The sequence below is a fragment of the Neolamprologus multifasciatus genome, chromosome 20 (assembly GCF_963576455.1).
Source record: "Neolamprologus multifasciatus chromosome 20, fNeoMul1.2, whole genome shotgun sequence".
Classification (NCBI taxonomy): domain Eukaryota; kingdom Metazoa; phylum Chordata; class Actinopteri; order Cichliformes; family Cichlidae; genus Neolamprologus; species Neolamprologus multifasciatus.
In genome coordinates, this window is record NC_140458.1 from 28,987,172 (window position 1) to 29,004,186 (window position 17,015).

At 38.4% G+C, this 17,015-nt stretch overlaps 1 protein-coding gene, 1 long non-coding RNA gene and 3 other non-coding genes across 7 annotated transcripts; 4 read left to right on the forward strand and 1 right to left on the reverse strand.

Moving 5' to 3' along the window:
* The first annotated feature begins 2,220 nt into the window (after window positions 1-2,220).
* LOC146495176 (uncharacterized) lies at window positions 2,221-9,991 on the forward strand. The gene is made up of 2 exons (XR_014871517.1): window positions 2,221-4,275; window positions 4,405-9,991. It is a non-coding gene; the product is annotated as an uncharacterized LOC146495176 (long non-coding RNA).
* LOC146495177 (U5 spliceosomal RNA) lies at window positions 2,549-2,662 on the forward strand. The gene has a single exon (XR_014871738.1). It is a non-coding gene; the product is annotated as a U5 spliceosomal RNA (small nuclear RNA).
* LOC146495178 (U5 spliceosomal RNA) lies at window positions 3,197-3,310 on the forward strand. Its single transcript, XR_014871751.1, has one exon. It is a non-coding gene; the product is annotated as a U5 spliceosomal RNA (small nuclear RNA).
* On the forward strand, window positions 5,535-5,648 carry LOC146495179 (U5 spliceosomal RNA). Its single transcript, XR_014871750.1, has one exon. It is a non-coding gene; the product is annotated as a U5 spliceosomal RNA (small nuclear RNA).
* A 216-nt stretch (window positions 9,992-10,207) lies between the features above and the next one.
* Window positions 10,208-16,878, reverse strand: stac3 (SH3 and cysteine rich domain 3). Of its 3 annotated transcripts, none has more exons than XM_085145781.1 (13): window positions 16,602-16,878; window positions 15,820-15,860; window positions 15,265-15,343; window positions 14,685-14,841; window positions 14,479-14,576; window positions 14,285-14,345; window positions 12,421-12,518; window positions 12,150-12,219; window positions 12,009-12,058; window positions 11,788-11,870; window positions 11,611-11,662; window positions 11,386-11,523; window positions 10,208-10,824 (listed from the first exon to the last, which is right to left on the reverse strand). In XM_085145781.1, exons 2-13 carry the CDS (start codon window positions 15,825-15,827, stop codon window positions 10,717-10,719), a joined length of 1,002 nt encoding a protein of 333 aa, XP_085001907.1. In that variant the 5' UTR covers window positions 15,828-15,860; window positions 16,602-16,878; the 3' UTR covers window positions 10,208-10,716. The 3 variants fall into 3 exon arrangements, with proteins under 3 accessions (XP_085001907.1, XP_085001905.1, XP_085001906.1); XM_085145779.1 differs by having other exon boundaries at window positions 16,520-16,876; XM_085145780.1 differs by lacking the exon at window positions 16,602-16,878 and adding an exon at window positions 16,001-16,508.
* Window positions 16,879-17,015: the final 137 nt, after the last annotated feature.

Here is a 17,015-nt window from a genome sequence, read left to right on the forward strand (position 1 = left end):
CAGACAGAGAATTCTTGGCTAGCGCACTGTTGTGACTTCTGAGAATAGGTGCATACGTTATATACTTCTGACTGTATTTTAATACATTTCGCAGCTTTTCCGACTTATTAAGACGGCCAAACCTCATTGCCTTTCATACCACATCAAAGTGATTAATTAGCAGATAAACAATTAAAGGACAGGAAAGTTGATATATTTTTCAAATATTAAGTAAATTAAGCAAGTACTTATTATATTTTACAACTACAGAACAATCTGTGCAATGAACATGTAAAAGTTTTGAGTTAAAGTTTTGACATTCATCGGTCACCCAAACGTTTTACGCACTTTTTTGATCTTAAGTGGGCTGTATGTGGCCCACAATCTAAAACGAGTTTGACATCTCTGATATATAACACTGAAACAAACAGCAGTATCTAGTGCAGTGAAGTATGCTAGATCGGGCTTGGTTGTCACACTTTTCACTCTTTGTGTGAACTAATAATCACTGAAACATCTTTCAATAACCACTCCTTCATTAAATTGAAGTTGAAGGTATAGCTCAAAATACCTATACCTTCTATTTTTGCAGTTAATTGTTACAAAAAATAATTAACTATTGACAACACACTGACACTTTGTGACAGGCCATGTTGCTGGTCCCTATAATTATCAGTTGGGTTTCAGTAGAGATTGAAGAGAAATTATGCGTAACTTTGTATTTCATTTTTTCAGATAGAGACATCAGAAAGTTTAGAAATGGACTCCGCCTAATGTTACTTAAATTAAACTGTGACTATAAATCAGTGAATTATTCGATGTATGAGCAGTGAAATTAGGAATTTACAGTGCTTTAAAATGCAGCTACAAATTTTACTGAGAAGTGATTCCACATTCATGTCTCAGTTTTGATGAGATGTATCACTGACATCATTAAAAATAGAGAGAGGTTTCCTGCATCTTTGAGAAGACAAGCAGTGTTTTGTGCAAGATTTTCTAACTTGAGCAATAGCCAGCAAGCCAGTGCAAACAGATCAGTCTAAAAATCCACGACATCAATATCAAACTGACTCTGAACTATTGTACTTTTTAAGGTTGATCCATGCTCGATCATCCAGGTAAGGAAACTTACTGAGATTTCCATTTTGTGGTTGCGAGTCTTTAGCTAGCAGTCCTATACCTCAGAGTCACACAAGTCAGTTATGTATGCCCCTGAAATGCCAGAGATACAAGCTTTATGAGCTTAGTTTGGGAAGACAACATAACAAAACCATACTTTCTTGAGCTGGCTATTGATGAATGACTCAAAACAAACCATTCAGAGAACAAAGAAACAAAAATATCACTGCTTTTAAATGCCTACCCGCAAAATCATTTGTCATGCTCAGAGGCTTGTTAGTCACATGTGACAACCAATTCAAAAAGACACCCATCCCAGACTGACCTCTTGATAAACATTACCACATGGCTTTAACCAGATAGTGAGAGGTGGATTAATATCAAAGCGATTAATATCAGCTTTTTAATAAGTGTCTATATTTTAAAGGACTAAAATTGTGTCATATCTTTCAATACAAAAACAGCATGAAAAATGTTTCTCACCCATGAAAATAACAAAATACTTCCTTCCTCCAAAGTTTTGTCTGTTTTCCACAAATTGACCACTGCAAACGTGTGAAATCCACAAAAACAAGCAATGTGACAGCCAACCCTGGTCTACACTATCGGTCCAATCGTGCTAGTATCAGTCTGATACTATAACAGTGTTGGTATCTATAGTATGCCCCTCAAAATGTATTTTATATATACAACTGACTTAACCATCAACACAAAAAGGTTATTATGTCCAGACACTTTTCATATTTAATTTCTGAGGTGGCCTATATTTAGTTTCATTTCCAATAAAATTAAAATTGAACACAATTCAGTGCATGTGCATGCATTGATCGGACACCGATTCCAGCATTGGTTTTAAAATTCTCAAGATTTGGATTGATTCCCTCCAGCTCTACTTCCTGAGTGTTAGACATTTGCATCCATAAGAAAATGATAAATACAACAGGGACTGGAATATTGGATAAATAGGTAATTTTAAATGAAAATCCTTATATTTTTTAAATTCCTCATTAGTTATTTGTCGGACCCAAATAAATATAGAAATCTACTTTACACTATTCAGAGACTGTTGATTCACGCTTTTATTCAAGAATCACGTCATGTTTTAATCCTTAATTTTTATTTTTATTTTTTTTAAAAAAAGCTGCCTACTTATCTGGGGTACAGCTCCATAGAGCTCCATTCATTTTGCACCAGTGAGAGACAGCTCTGTCCTATTTAACAAGTCTCCCAAGTTTCCCACAATGCCATGCGCGCAGTTTTAGAATAAGTAGTTCACATTTATCCGTCACCCACAACAGCTTTGTGGTGCACATGTTAGTGATGTTTGTAGTAAAACTTTACCTTTTTTCATCAAATAAAATGTCGGGTTATTGGGTTGGTTTTTGCATAAACCGTAAGTGATTATACCAGTGGGAGAAATCGGGTCATTCTCTTAGCCATGTACTCGTCAGCACTCTTGTTTCGCTTCAGATCGTATAAATCTTTCGCCTTTTACTAAAGATTTCCGTGGAGAGGAACAACAAGAGTTTTATTCAATTTTTTGATGCCCTGCGTTTGTGGGGCTTGTTTTCCGTGTTAAAAGAAGTAAATGTAATGTAAGAAGCTTATTGCATTATACCCAATGTAGACTAAGTATTGGGCCTTCTCTCGAGTGCCTCTTTATGCCGACCTTATTTATGTACAAATCCTCCAATATGGACTTTATTAAAACTCAGCAGCAGTTTCATGATGGACTAAGATAAACATGGAAATTCGTGTTACACCATTCAGAGACTGCTGATTCTTTTATTCAAGAGTCACGTCACGTTTTAAAGGAAAACCCAGATACATTTTCACCGTTGAGGCGTCTAACAAAACGCAGGAGGCGGGGTCTCCATATTCCCACAATGCCACGCGCGCAAAGCAGTTAGTGTAAGTAGTTCCCATGTATCTTGTCTTCCACAACACCTATGTGGTGCTTGTGCTGGTGATATTTGTAGTAAAAGTTTATCTTCGCGTATCAATAATAAAGTCAACTTTTTATTCTTTTTTTGCGTAAACCGTAAGTGATCATACCAGTGGGAGAAATGGGCTCATTCTCTTAGCCATGTACTCGTCAGCACTCTTGTTTCTCTTCAGATCGTATAAATCTTTCGCCTTTTACTAAAGATTTCCGTGGAGAGGAACAACAAGAGTTTTACTCAATTTTTTGATGCCCTGCGTTTGTGGGGTTTGTTTTCCATGTGAAAAAGTAAATGCGACATAAGCGAGATCTTGGTTTTTACATCAGTCGGACGAAAGTCATCCCCAGAGACGCCCACTTTATACGAGAAGTTACGACAACGGCAGCTCTCCTCTATTTATGAAATTTGAAACTCAGTAGCAGTTTCACGATAGAGTCAGACAAACAGAACTCGATATTACACCATTCAGAGACCGTTGATTATTTTATTCAAGAGTCCCATCATGTTTTAAAATGAAGAAGCATTTAAAAGACACAGGGGGCGGGGGCTCCATATTCCCACAATGCCATGCACGCAGAGCAGCTTTAAGTGTTTCACATTTATTTGTCACCCCCAATAACTTTGTAGTGCATGTATTATCTTTGCGTATCAAAGATAAACTCAGATTTTTTTGAGTAAACTTTAAGTGATCATACCATTGCGCGAAATGGCCTCATTCTCTGTTGGCAATTTTATTTATCTTCAGATTGCATAGATCTTTTGCGTATTACTAAAAATTTCTGTGCAGTGGAACAATAACAGTCTGAATTAATTTAACGATGCCTTGCATTAGTGGGGTTCTCTTTCAATGTTAAAGGAGAGAGCCATAGTCATAAGGTTAAGTAATCACTGTGTCAGCTGTAATGCACCCCTATGACCACTAGGATAAACACTAAGTAAAGCAATAATGCACACACTGCACAGTTTTGCAAGTAGGCGTCTGTCAGAGCCGACACAAAGCCCTGCTCGCTCCGTGTCTACGGTAGCGCAAAGTCTACAGTGACTGTAGACGGTTACGTCTTTTCATTGGCCCGGGGTCTGACCCTGGCCCAATAGAAGCGCTGAATCCCGCTGTAGACTACCAATCTTCTGTCGACGGAAGTTGCGTCACCAAAATAACAACACGTAGCGGGACAGCGGAGCAGCCGGCAACTCCGCTGTTTTTCTGGAAACTGGCATTTCTTTTATGTTTACGGTAAATTATTGACTCTAAGACGCTCCTGGATTTAACTGAAATTACACGAGGCTGAATTGCTCATTTAACCCTTTTACTTTATGGTAAATGTTAGCTGCGCGCTAACCAATGTATTACGCCCATTTCTAGTCTTTTCAGTGCCTACTACTGATGATGGCGACACTAGAATATCGTGTTATAAATCCAGATGCCCCCGCACCTGAGAAGTATGGTCTTCATCAAACCTCCACAGGAGCTGCTCAGCCGAGTCGCTGCCTTCACTCACGCACAAAAGCTTTTTCGAGCAGAGGGTATCTACGCACCTTCACGTCAGCAGTGCCCGGTGGTGCTTTCGGCGGCTCGTTACAAACGATGTGAGATATATGAAGTAGTAAGTGTATCGTATATTTAATGTCATACTAGGCAGGTTTACTGCATTTCCATTTACAACACATTTACCCGTGTATGGCTATTGTCAGTATATGCTGCTCATTGTAAACTTTCTTTAAGTGACATTCATTTAACATTCACAATGTTATTGTTGATGGTAACGTATGATTCCAGCATATCTGACAGGCACTTTTGACTGTACACAGTTGATTTTGTAAAGCCCCTTGCATTGCGTTCATAATCAAGTTCACTGATTGACTGTCCTGCAGTGCTGTTTTCATGTATTCCTGTTTCATCCACTTTAATAAAGTGTCATGTGTTACAGTAACAGTGAGTTGTGGAATCACTTAAAGAATCCCTAAATTGGGCTTTAATCTGCCTTCAGCATCACAATAGTCCCAAGGGCACTGACAAAACATACAAGTACAAATAAATAAATCAGTTGGTCACCCCCAGAAACTTATGTCAATGGCAGCTCTTCTCTATTTATAAAACTGTACTTTATTGAAACTCAGCAGTAGTTTCATAATAGACTCAGATAAACATATAAATCAATGTTACACCATTCAGAGACTATATTCTTTTATTCAAGAGTCACCTCGTGTTTTAAAGGAAAAACAAGACATTTGGTCATCGTTGAGACGCTTAACAAAACACAGGGGGCGGTGTCTCCATATTCCCACAATGCCACGCGCGCAAAGCAGCTTTAGAATAAGTATTTCACATTTATCTGTCGCCCTCAATAACTTTCTGGTGCATGTATTAGGGATATGTATAGTAAAGGTTTATCTTTGCGCATCAAAGATAAACTCAGAAGTTTGTTTGAGTAAACCGTAAGTGATCATACCAGTGGGAGAAATGGGCTCATTCTCTTAGCCATGTACTAGTCAGCACTCTTGTTTCTCTTCAGATCGTATAAATCTTTCGCCTTTTACTAAAGATTTCCGTGGAGAGGAACAACGAGAGTTTTACTCAATTTTTTGATGCCCTGCGTTTGTGGGGCTTCTTCTATATGTTGAAAGCAATAATCTACTCCTTTATCCTAACGTTCCTAAAACTCAAAGCAAAGTGTTGAGACGAACGCACCAAATTCAAAGTTTATTTGTCGCGCACAACTCACATAACGACATGTGGTGAAACCCTTATTACTGTGCAATGCCCGATTATTAAACGACGGAAGAGTTTACAGATTTACAGATTATGATAAAATGTAATGATTAGAAATAATAAATTCTAATAATAAATTTTATTTATAAAGCGCCATTCAAGACACCCAAGGACACTGTGCAATAGGATAAAACACATAATAGAACAATGACACAGTGAAGAACAATAAAACAAAAGCACAAGATAAAATTAACAGTAAAAAAGAATGTGTAATTAATGATTTAGGAGAGAAATGATAATCAGTGTGCAAATAACAGGGTGCGTGCGGTGACCGTGCGTATGAGAGTCCAGTCCTACACCTGGTTCAGGGCCCAAATAGCCTGGGGGAAGAAGCTCCTCTTCATTCTCTCTGGTTTGGCCTTAAGGAAGTAGAAGCGCTTCCCAGACCTCAACAGTGTCCATTTTTTGGGATGTGAGAAGTCCATCACAATCTTCCTGGTCTTGTTCTAGCACTGCTTGGTGTAGATGGACAGCAGGTCAGTAAGATCTAATCGGCCGAGCGCACCACTCTTTGCAGATGTCGTCTGTCCTGCTTGGTGCTGTTTCCAAACCAGGTGCAAATGTTTCTTCGAGGATGCTCTCGATGGAAGTTCTTAAGCACCCTCAGTGGCAGATGGAAGTCTCCAAGCCTTCTGAGGAAGTAGAGAGGCTCGTGAGATTTCTTAAACAGGGTGTTAATGTGACAGGACCATGACAGGTCCTGAGTTAGGTGTACACCTAGGTACCGGAAACTGTCCACTCTCTGCACTCCCAATATGAACACACACGAAGTAAAAGAATGATGTGGCACAATGCAATCACTGCACAGCTTTGCTAGTATCTGCTTATGATATTTTCTAACTATCGCCTCACAGTGGATGTTAGAGCTTTAAAAAAATTAACCCGTGGACATCACATTTTGGGTTGTCTAGAGTAGACCACAATACTAAATTTTACACACATAGGTGTAAACATGTTCCCACGGGGGAAAAAAATATTAAGTAGCAGTTTTGGAATGAAATGTTTGTGTTCCATGTTCAGAAGTATTTTACTGTTCCTTTTTCACCTTTGTAACAGACATACGTCTTCCTGCAACTGCTAGCGGCGCTTCAAATAACCGACTTAGTGTTCTATCAAAATTTAAAACGAATGTCCTCATATATGGATATCATTTTTCTCAGAAACTACATCAGGTGAAAGATAATTCTTTGTTTTTCCATTCATCGGGTCCCAATCAGCACAAATAGCAACGAGAAATTAAAAATGTATGCCATGAAAGAGTTCGGATCTTAGGAGGTTAAAGCTGAAGAGAAAAAACAAACTATCCGCTTCTTTCTCTAGCCGTCCGCTGGTCGGCAGCAGTGCGCATAGAAGCGGGTTTCCAACAAACAATAAAATCCGAAGAAAGGGGACGGCAAACGGAACTGAAAGGCTGCTCCCTTATAAGCACAAGTTAACGAGAGTACGTTTATTTCAATCTGTTTGTAGATTAAATGTAAACAGTGCTCGACGTAAAAGAGCGCGGGCGTCTACACGCGGACCTTTATTCCTGCTGTTGAGAAGTTTGAATCCCTCAGCCGAGGACAGTCATGGCTGCTACTGATAATGTAAAAGCTGAAGTTTTTAATGACTGTATCAGTTCTGCTGATTTCACACACAGCACGCGGGGCAGCGGAATAATGAGAGCGCCATCTGGAAAGATTTTACTAGAACTAATGTTGATGCAGGGTTTGTAAGAGGACTGTGAGCAGAGGTGAAGGATTCACAGTGTTGTGCAAAACGTGACTTCCGGTGTTTGTTTTTACGTCTCATATAGCTGCTTACATTGGTAGATAGGCTGTACTCAAGCGGGGATTTACGAAGGTATCATCTATAAAGTAAGGAAATTACCTGTTGCGCAAATATCATTATTGTATCTAGATTATAAAATATCTTTATAGACCTAGTATGTTATATTTGCGATTTCTGCTGCCGTATTGGCTGTATCTCTCCTAAAAACAGACATGTTTAATGTCAAAGAGACTTTTTAGCTGGGTAAATAAAGAATATGTAAAAGTCACGTTGCTACAAACTTGCAGTTTCTACCTTGTGACAATAGTGTTGTTTGCTATATCATATATCACATGATATAATTCATGAGCCATATGTTTGACATATGTTTGAGAAATTATACACCAACAAGTCATAACAGTTTAAATACAGTCAGTCAATTTTTGCTAATTACAGAAATCACTTTTCTGGCACTATATCAGCATCTCTGATGATGCTTTGCATAGACCTTTTCCATATCTATTTGTTGAGAACAAATGATTATGCAAACTCACACCTCACTACATGCTCCACACATGCATTCACTTCAGGAACAAAGTCTCAAGAGAACTGCCCAGAGTCTAAACGAAAAGGAAAGCGGACCCTGGGCGCACCGAAGGCAGTTTTGTGAGTTGCACACTAATAATTGGAAGAGAAAATTCTCAGCTGACTCCTACCTGTCTTGGATTGTCAGGGGGTGGATATGGTATACACAAGCCTGTCAGTGCATTGCTCAGTATGAAGGTTCCTCAAAGAGTTCACACTCCTATAGAAGTCTTGCAACAGCTGCAGGACATTTGTTGAATAGTGGCAGAGCATGGCTCCACGCAGATTTACTGTTGAGCTCTTCATCCCTAATAATGGATGCATCAGAATAATGACAGGTGCTACTGAAGGGTGTCATGTTGTGGTTAGTGTAGACAGTGCTGCGAGGCAAATTACCAATACTGACAAACTGACAAGCTAAACTCAGAGATACAGGAGCAGAGTGTGCACAGATGGATCTTTATGGGTGTGACTTAGCATCAGTTGATTTAACACAGGCTATAGTCAAAATCCTGGAGCAAACTGAGGAAGTAACACATTCAGGATGCCAAGATGACCCATCTCTTTCGTCTGTGATTATGTTCACCCAGGCCCTCAGCGCTGCACTGACCAAACTTACAGTAAACAAGGGTGTGAGAGGTCTGTAGGAGACTTAGATAGATAGATAGATAGATAGATAGATAGATAGATAGATAGATAGAATAGCCTTTATTGTCATTGTACAAAGTACAACGAAATTGGAGTGCCACTCCCTTGGTGCAAAATGCAAAATAAATATAAATGTAAAATATAAAAAGTACAATAAAACAACCGTAGTACTCAGACAATAACAACCGTAGTACTCAGACAATAATAAGTACAATATATACAGGATAGCAGCATAATATAATGATAGTATGAATAGCAGCATAATATAGTGACAATGGCAAGTATAGTTAAGCAGGTTTAATTGTTTTGTGCTTATTTACTACGGTGATAGCTCTGGGAAAGAAGCTATCCCTGAATCTGTTTGTCCTGGTTTTATGTGACCTGTACCGTCGGCCTGACGGTAATAGTTCAAACAGTTGATTACTGGGGTGAGAGTAGTCCTTAATGATATTGCCAGCTCTGCTGAGGTATCGGGAGTTTGCAATGGCCTCCAGACTGGGCAGAGAGCAGCCAGTGATCTTCTGGGCTGTGTTGATGACCCTCTGCAGTCCTTTCCTGTCTGCAACTGAGCACCCTGCATACCATGTTGTTATGCCGTACGTTAGGATGCTCTCTATGGTGGCTCTATAGAATGTCACCAGTAGCCTCTCCTCCAGGTTGTTCCTCCTGAGCACTCTCAAAAAAATGGAGACGCTGCTGGGCCTTTTTTACCACCGCCGTGGTATTTGCAGTCCAGGAGAGATCATCAGAGATCTGCACGCCCAGAAACCTCATGGAGTGTACCCTCTCCACACAGTTCCCGTGAATGTAGAGTGGGGCTGGGTCTGCTCTGCCCTTCCTGAAGTCCAAAATAAGTTCTTTAGTTTTCGTGGTGTTCAGTTGGAGGTTGTTAACTGAACACCACTCAGTCAATCTGTTAACCTCATCTCTGTAGTCCGACTCATCCCCCCTTGACTTCTATTAACCTAGAAGTTAATAGATCTGCTTCAGACCCAACTGCTTCTTCATATAGCTTAAACTGTAATGTTAGGTCATATTAAGAGCACTTCTTTATCTGGATTTGGTAATCACATAAAAGTCTTTATCTGTAAAAATATTTATTTTTATATGTAAAAGTTAGGCTTTCTGTCTTGAAGTGTAACGCTCTCTTTAACCTATGTGCCATCAAAAAGCTTCCTTTTAGTAATTGTGATTAAATGATATGATGCAGTAAATATAAATAAAAAAATAATATTTTCACTCAGGAAAAAAGTTTCTTTACAAAACTGCTTATAAAAAAGTTTGATTGATGGATTTTTAATGGCACATGACTTCAGGGAAGAGTCATTGCTGCTGACTACCCCTTGTTTTCAGAAATGGTCACTTCACGGCAAACTAATACAGAATACAAGCCATAGAAAAAATAAATATACCATTTATTCTCAGATGAGGTTTTATTTTCTACATTTTAAAGAAAGCGTCACAGACAGTTTTTAAGAGAATTTTTGGTTTAATTCTTTAGGCACTACAAGCATTACGCCCACTTAATTGTATTAAATGGTGTAAACACACTAAACAATTTAATGTATAGCACTGATGTTTTCTTACACAGATTTTTCTTACCTTGGTTAAGGTTTTCAGAGTCATACATGTGAAATTATTTACAAATCCAATCAAAGAAAACTTTGCTCCTTTCAAACTTTAAATCAAACTTTAAATTAAATCAAACACTTGCATAACTATGCCGTTCACAGCAAAGCCAATAAATCAGCTAAATGTCTCTTCATTGCAGGCATTAGTGAAAATGACTTTTAAACCATTATGTCAAAGGCACAGCTATATTTAGCTTTTCTATTAGTAGCAAATGTAGAAAATCAGGACCTCCAGTTCTCGCTAATACTTTAAGTTATGATGCAATGGATTTTCCATTGCATATCAGGTTGATTAAGTCACAGTGATCTCCTGCAGCAGATCGGCAGGGAAGTAACCCAGCTTGCGTCCAGTGCTGACCTTCAAGTAGCCGCCTTTCTCATCTCCTTTCTTCACCACAATCTGAAACACAGAGTGACAACAGATTAAGCAACCTTTTTATTATAAAGACAAAGAACTTTGATTTACAATTTGGGTCATAATTTATAAAATACACATCTTTGTACAAAAACACAGTGGATTTCAAATCAAACAATAGAAATATATTGAAGTGCAGACTTTTGACTTTAATTCAAGTGGTTTTACACACTTTTTTTGCAGAAAAGAAAATGCACCTTATGCGCGCACGCACACACACACACACACACACACACACACACAAGGTTCTCAGTCATCCAGGTCATTGTAGTCTAAGGAGCTTGGAAAGGAAAGTGTTCCAGATTTTAAGCCCTATGGGAGTGTCCCCAAGAGGGTCACAGACCCCCTATTGATCCTAAAATCTGGGACTCCATACCAATTGCTCTTAGAAGTGAAGAAGCTTCGCAGATGAGAGGTGAAACATCTTCAATGAAACTTAAAGATCCCAGATGCTTTTCTTTCCAAGCTCCTTAAACCACACACACACACACGCACGCACGCACGCACGCACACACACACACACACACACACACACACTGGAGTTACCTGGTCTTTCTTGAGTGTAATTTGTCCCATCTCTCTGTTCCCCACAAAGGAGCGCGTCACCTTGTAAACTCTTTCTGATGCTCGGACTTTTATGAGGTAGTTGGCGGGGAAGTAGCCGGACTTCTCTCCCATCTTTCCCTGACGACACAGAGCAGAATTTGTGTACTCATCATCAATAGCACAAACTGAAACAGCATTTGTAAACCTCTAAGAACTTTAACTCACTCTCCACCACTCTTCATTGGAGTCATCCAACACTGTGATCCGATCACCAGGGCTAGTAAACACATTCTCAGTAAGTGCTTTTGTCACTGGCTTTATATTAAAACTGAAAGTTGATTAAATTTAGCAAAATAGAAATAATTATTCATTAGTGTTCAGATTTGATTGTGATTTTCTTACTGAAAGTCAAGGTCATCTTTCTCAATGGCCTTGAAGCGGTAGAGAGCCAGGTAATAGTGGGACTGGGAGAAAGTGCCTTTAGTCTAGGGACAAAAAAAGCATGGATGCTAGTTTATATGACAAATGTTATTAAGTTTAAATTAAAAAAAAAAACAACAACATGCACGTATGGTGCTACTTAGCAACAAAGCGTTACATGTATGCAATAATCGACTGCTTACCTTGTCATCTGCTTTGTCTCCTCCTTTCTCTTTTTTATCATCAGGCTTCCCTGTTTGAGTATCAGACATCACACAATCATATCTTTTATGACTAACTTGCATATTTTACACCACAGACATAAGCTCTTGCTTTAACTCTACCTTCTCCTCCCTCCTCATTCTCTTTGGGCTGTTGGTTCTCCTCTTCCTCCTCTTCCATCATCATCATCATCTACAGGACACAGCAGTGTTAAAACAGCACCGATCTCATATTTTATATATAAAACATGAAATCTGTTCTTAAAATTATTTCAAACACTGCATTTTCTTGATTACATAAATTGTATTTATTTTGTTTGCAGTGAGTCAGTCCCTGAAAACTGTTGAAATTCATAGATTTTATGTTTTGATTAAGATTATTATAAATGCTTACATTTTTCTTATCATTTTCATTCTTCTTACGCTCCTTATTTGCCATGATGACGCCAACCCGCAGGGTGTCAAAAACTGGGTCGTTCCGGTTTGGGTTGTCTGGTTAAGGACAGGGATAAACACAAAATCAACATGGAGTATAAGAATTGCTACACTACACTACACTAGATTGACTAGTCTATGTTCTCAAGATCCCGAAGAGTTAATCTAAAAAGGAAAACTACATTTACTCATTCAGATATTTCTAAACATCTGCAGATTCCAAGATCATCAGTTCAAACAATTGTACATAAGTTATTCAAATATGTCACCAGATTGCAGAGATCTGGAAGAAGACTCAAATGTCACCTGCAGAAGATTGAAGGAACCCCAGAACCACTGAGATTCAAGCCTGCCATGAACTTGACACTGTTCAAAAACCAGTGTCGTAAAATGTAAAATGAAAAATGTTATGATCAGACAAGACAAAGATATAACTATTTGGCCACAATGACAAGTGGTATTTTTGGAGGAGTAAAGGTGAAGCTTTCAGACCTAAGGACACTGTACCAACTGTTAAGCATGGTGGTAGTAGCATCATGCCTTGGGGCTGTTTTGCTGCCCGTGGTACTGTTATAGTGTCCAAAGTGGATGGAATAATGAACAAGGAGGACTACCTACAAATTCTTCAAATTCACTTCAAATCAACAGCTAGATGGTTGAAACCTGGGCACAGCTGTGTATTCCAACAGAACAATGATCCCAAACATGCATCAAAGCTGGTTTTGGAATGGATAAAGCTGGCTAACATTGAGTTTCTGCAATGGTCTTTAACTTCAAACCTAAAAATTTGTGGACTATGCTGGTTGGATAGCAGGAAGCCAACAAATTTATAGTAATTCTGCCAAGATGAATGGTCAAGTGAATCATTATGTCAGAAGCTCGTTGATGGCTACCATTTTTTCTGGTCGGGGTATACCTTGCTGAGAGACACTGAACCAATTTTTAGTGGGGTTGTATGTATATATTTGAGACCACATGTATACTTTTGACCCCTGTATAGATTATAGATTATAAACTTGTGCACCCAATTATTGTTTTTTTCAAGTCACTAAGGGTGTATACTGTACAATGATTTCTCCCTGGAACAAGAACAAATCAAAGAATTAAAATGCTAAAATTACCGTGACCTTCATGATAAATTTTTCCTCTGTCAGTGCGCCCCAGGGTGGCTGTGGCTACAATGTAGCTTGCCATCAACAGTGTGTGAATGTGTGTGTGAATGGGTGGATGACTGGTTGTGTAAAAGTGCTTTGGGGTCCTTAGGGACTAGTAAAGTGCTATACAAATGCAGGCCATTTACCATTTCTTATTAAATCACTGATATTTAGCAGTTGGAGCCACTTCAGTTGCTGCACAGAAGACCAGGGGAAATAACAAAGTGAACGTAACTGAATGTGAATTATGGAAGGAAAATAACCAAACAAGTGTTTGCTGTTTCACTTTACTTGTTTTTTTTTTTATTTTAGTGTTAACTAAATGTATGATGCACTGGGATAAAAGGATCAGCGTTATGGTGACACAACACATTCTGCTGTTTTTCTAAGAAATATTATTTCCCAACACAAAGGTCAGAATGTTGCTTGAACGTCTGCTTTACACTGTCCTTCAAAAATGTTTTTCTTTTTAAATTTTGCTGTCATTAAATTAATCATTTCGAGCATATTTAAGTTTAAAAATCTTTAAATGCAGCTTGTTAAATAAAGAGCTAAAGAGAAAATGCAGACACTGTCCTTAGTTTCCTTTGCGATAGCAGCCTTGAATTTAAGGTTAAGAAATTTATATACACAAGAGATATATTGCCATTCCAGATTCAGTGGACTCACTTGGGTCTGGTTGGTCACTGCTGTAAAGGGGGGAGCTGTAGGCCCTTCTGAATCCAGGCGGCTACAGGAAAGAAGAAAAAAAGTTTTTTAAAAAAGTTTTAAAAAATATATTTCTCGCACTCTCAAGGGCAGTAAAAGGAAACTGCAGATGTTACAAATATAGTTTCATATTCAGTGCACATCAGCAAACTCACAATTTTCCCAAAACACCTCTGAAACTCAACATACGACTGACATGAGTGGTGGATGTTGGTCTTACAGTTTTTGCATCTCAGGCAAAATTTGTTGTTCACTGAAAGATGAGGAACCAAAATTAACAGTCTCAATCTTTAGAACAAACACCTATGGGATTATATGATGATTGATTATTTATATCATTAATATAAAAAACAGCACTTACAGACTATCATGCGAGCGCAGACGTCACAAAACTTGGGCTTCTTGCAGTAGTGGTCCTTGAATTTGTGGGGTTTGTCATTGACCCGGACGACAGGCTCTGAAGGAGGTTCTGGTTCCTTCTCCTCCACCTCCACTTCCTCCTCATATATGAAATAGACCTGTAGACCCAAGGGACATATCTCAGACAAAAAAAACCCCAACAACAAACATGTGATAGAGTTGTTATATAAGTTGTTATTAAAGTTTTTAAATGTTAAACATACTGAGCTGCCAGTGTCAATGTCACACAGTATTATGAAGTATTACATTAGTGTCTTGCCTTGTTTGTTTATCAGCTGGTACCTGATCTCTGTCTTACATTTAGCTTTTCAGGACCTAGTGAATAACATTTCGATGACTAATCCAGATCAGCCAGCAGTGCTAATTTTTTTTCCCATAAGGTTGTATAAGACAGGGACACTTAAGCTCATATTGTTTCCAGCTGATGCTGCACTGCAACCATGTCCCAGTTGGTGGCTATTTTAAACAGCCCAAGAATTGCACTGCTAATGGCGGGGGGTTGACATGGTGCTGTCACTCACAGTGTCTCCGTCCTCCCTCACTACATTGTCAGGAGCTGGGGGGTTGTCATGGATATCCACAGAGTTTTTGTCATCATCCCTAACACACACACACACACACACGCACACAAAGAAAAAACACACTCAGCCATAAGTGAGGTTAACTGGTGCGGCTATAGATAGTTATTTTGTTTATTCTCAACATTATGATCACTTTTAATTCTAAAGGAACATGTAAGCATATAAAGTGAGGAACAAGGTTTTGCCTATAAACAATCTTTAAAAAAAACGACCCACAATTTAAAGTGAAACTACCATTCCACCTTAAAATAGTAGAATCATGGCAATTTAATATAAGACTCAATTTGTTTAAGGATATCCTTGACGCACATTCTTTCAAGTGGACATAGAGCTGTTTTAGACATAATGCTCTAGAATATTTTTACGGCATGGGCTACTGCAGTATTTAGTAAACAGGAAATGGAATTAAGACTTAAATGGTAAACAAGTGCTACAACTAAGCCAGTAAAATGAGTATCAAGAGGCGAGTATATTGATTTTAAGAATTATACTTACGGCTCCATGGTTTGATGTAGACAGCGTTAGTTCACCTCCACCTAGAAAGTAATGAGTTAGGTGTTGTTTTTTTCTCCCAAAAGATTATGAGACAATTTAATAAAAGTTATATCATGAGAGAATGTATTCCTAATTATTTGTTTACTCAAAACTTTGAAATACTTAGCCCATATCCACTTACTATTATGTCAAATTGTTTTCAAAGTAGGTGCTACTGAAAAGTCAAACACATATTTCTGAAGTTCTTAGAGGGAAATTGAAAGAAATATCAGAAAATAAGCCTGTATTTGGTTTTGATTAAAAATGTATTTAAAAAGTATCAAATATGGTAATACAATAGAAAATATATTCCTGTGTCTGTGTGAACGCTACATGCACTTGCATATCCATGCAGTGTTAGAATGTGCTCGTCTTCTATACTATTCTAGGGTTGTGAAATTTAATCTCATCACAGCTAAATTTGGCTGCCTCTGTCAGCCTGGAAAAAAGCAACAAAAAATTAAAAAATGTTATGGAAATAAAAAAAATCTGAGTTTGTAAAGTGACAGAGATAATCTCAGAGTTGGGGTTGTTTAGCTCGAGTTTTAAAACTAATGGAACTTCACTCAAATTAATTCAAATAAACTGAGTGATTATAACACAGGTCATGCACAAACATTTTTTCATTAAAAACATTCTTTAAACTACAGCAATGGCCTACCTTTTGTCTAAATTTGTACAGATCGCACTGAAGAAATCATAAATCCGTTGTGCTGGCAAAATCTCAGTGAATGGGTTTTCACCTGCTGGCAATGACCAGAGTCCTGTATGGTCAGTATGTTACAAAGCAGCTTCACTTCAGGCCGTCGGGATACTGGGCTGTCACAAAGTCTGGTCCCTCTGTGTTCTTTAGATATTTTCCAAAGTGACTTTAGGTTGTAGTTTGAGTGTATATCTGGAGTTGTGTATCTATGATTTTGGGTGTGTGCTTGTGTGCATGCCAGGCTTAGCGGTCCTATGTCAAGCTGACACTTTGCAACAGCTGAGGACCTTGGACTGAACACCGATGACGGGGGGAAATCAGATACAATTTCTCCTTCTGTCTTCAATACATCTCTTTCCCCTTGTCCCACTTGTTCAAATTAACAATGCCGGTGGCCTTTATAATAAACATATTTTTTCCATATCATGCTGTATCTGTGTGCATATGAATTATT

Coding starts and splice junctions, on each gene's coding strand:
- stac3 (XM_085145781.1), bottom strand. Junction 12,519..14,284: donor CAGTGACCAACCAGACCCAA/GTGAGTCCACTG, acceptor GTCCTTAACCAG/ACAACCCAAACCGGAACGAC. Junction 11,663..11,787: donor AAAGATGACCTTGACTTTCA/GTAAGAAAATCA, acceptor TGTGTTTACTAG/CCCTGGTGATCGGATCACAG.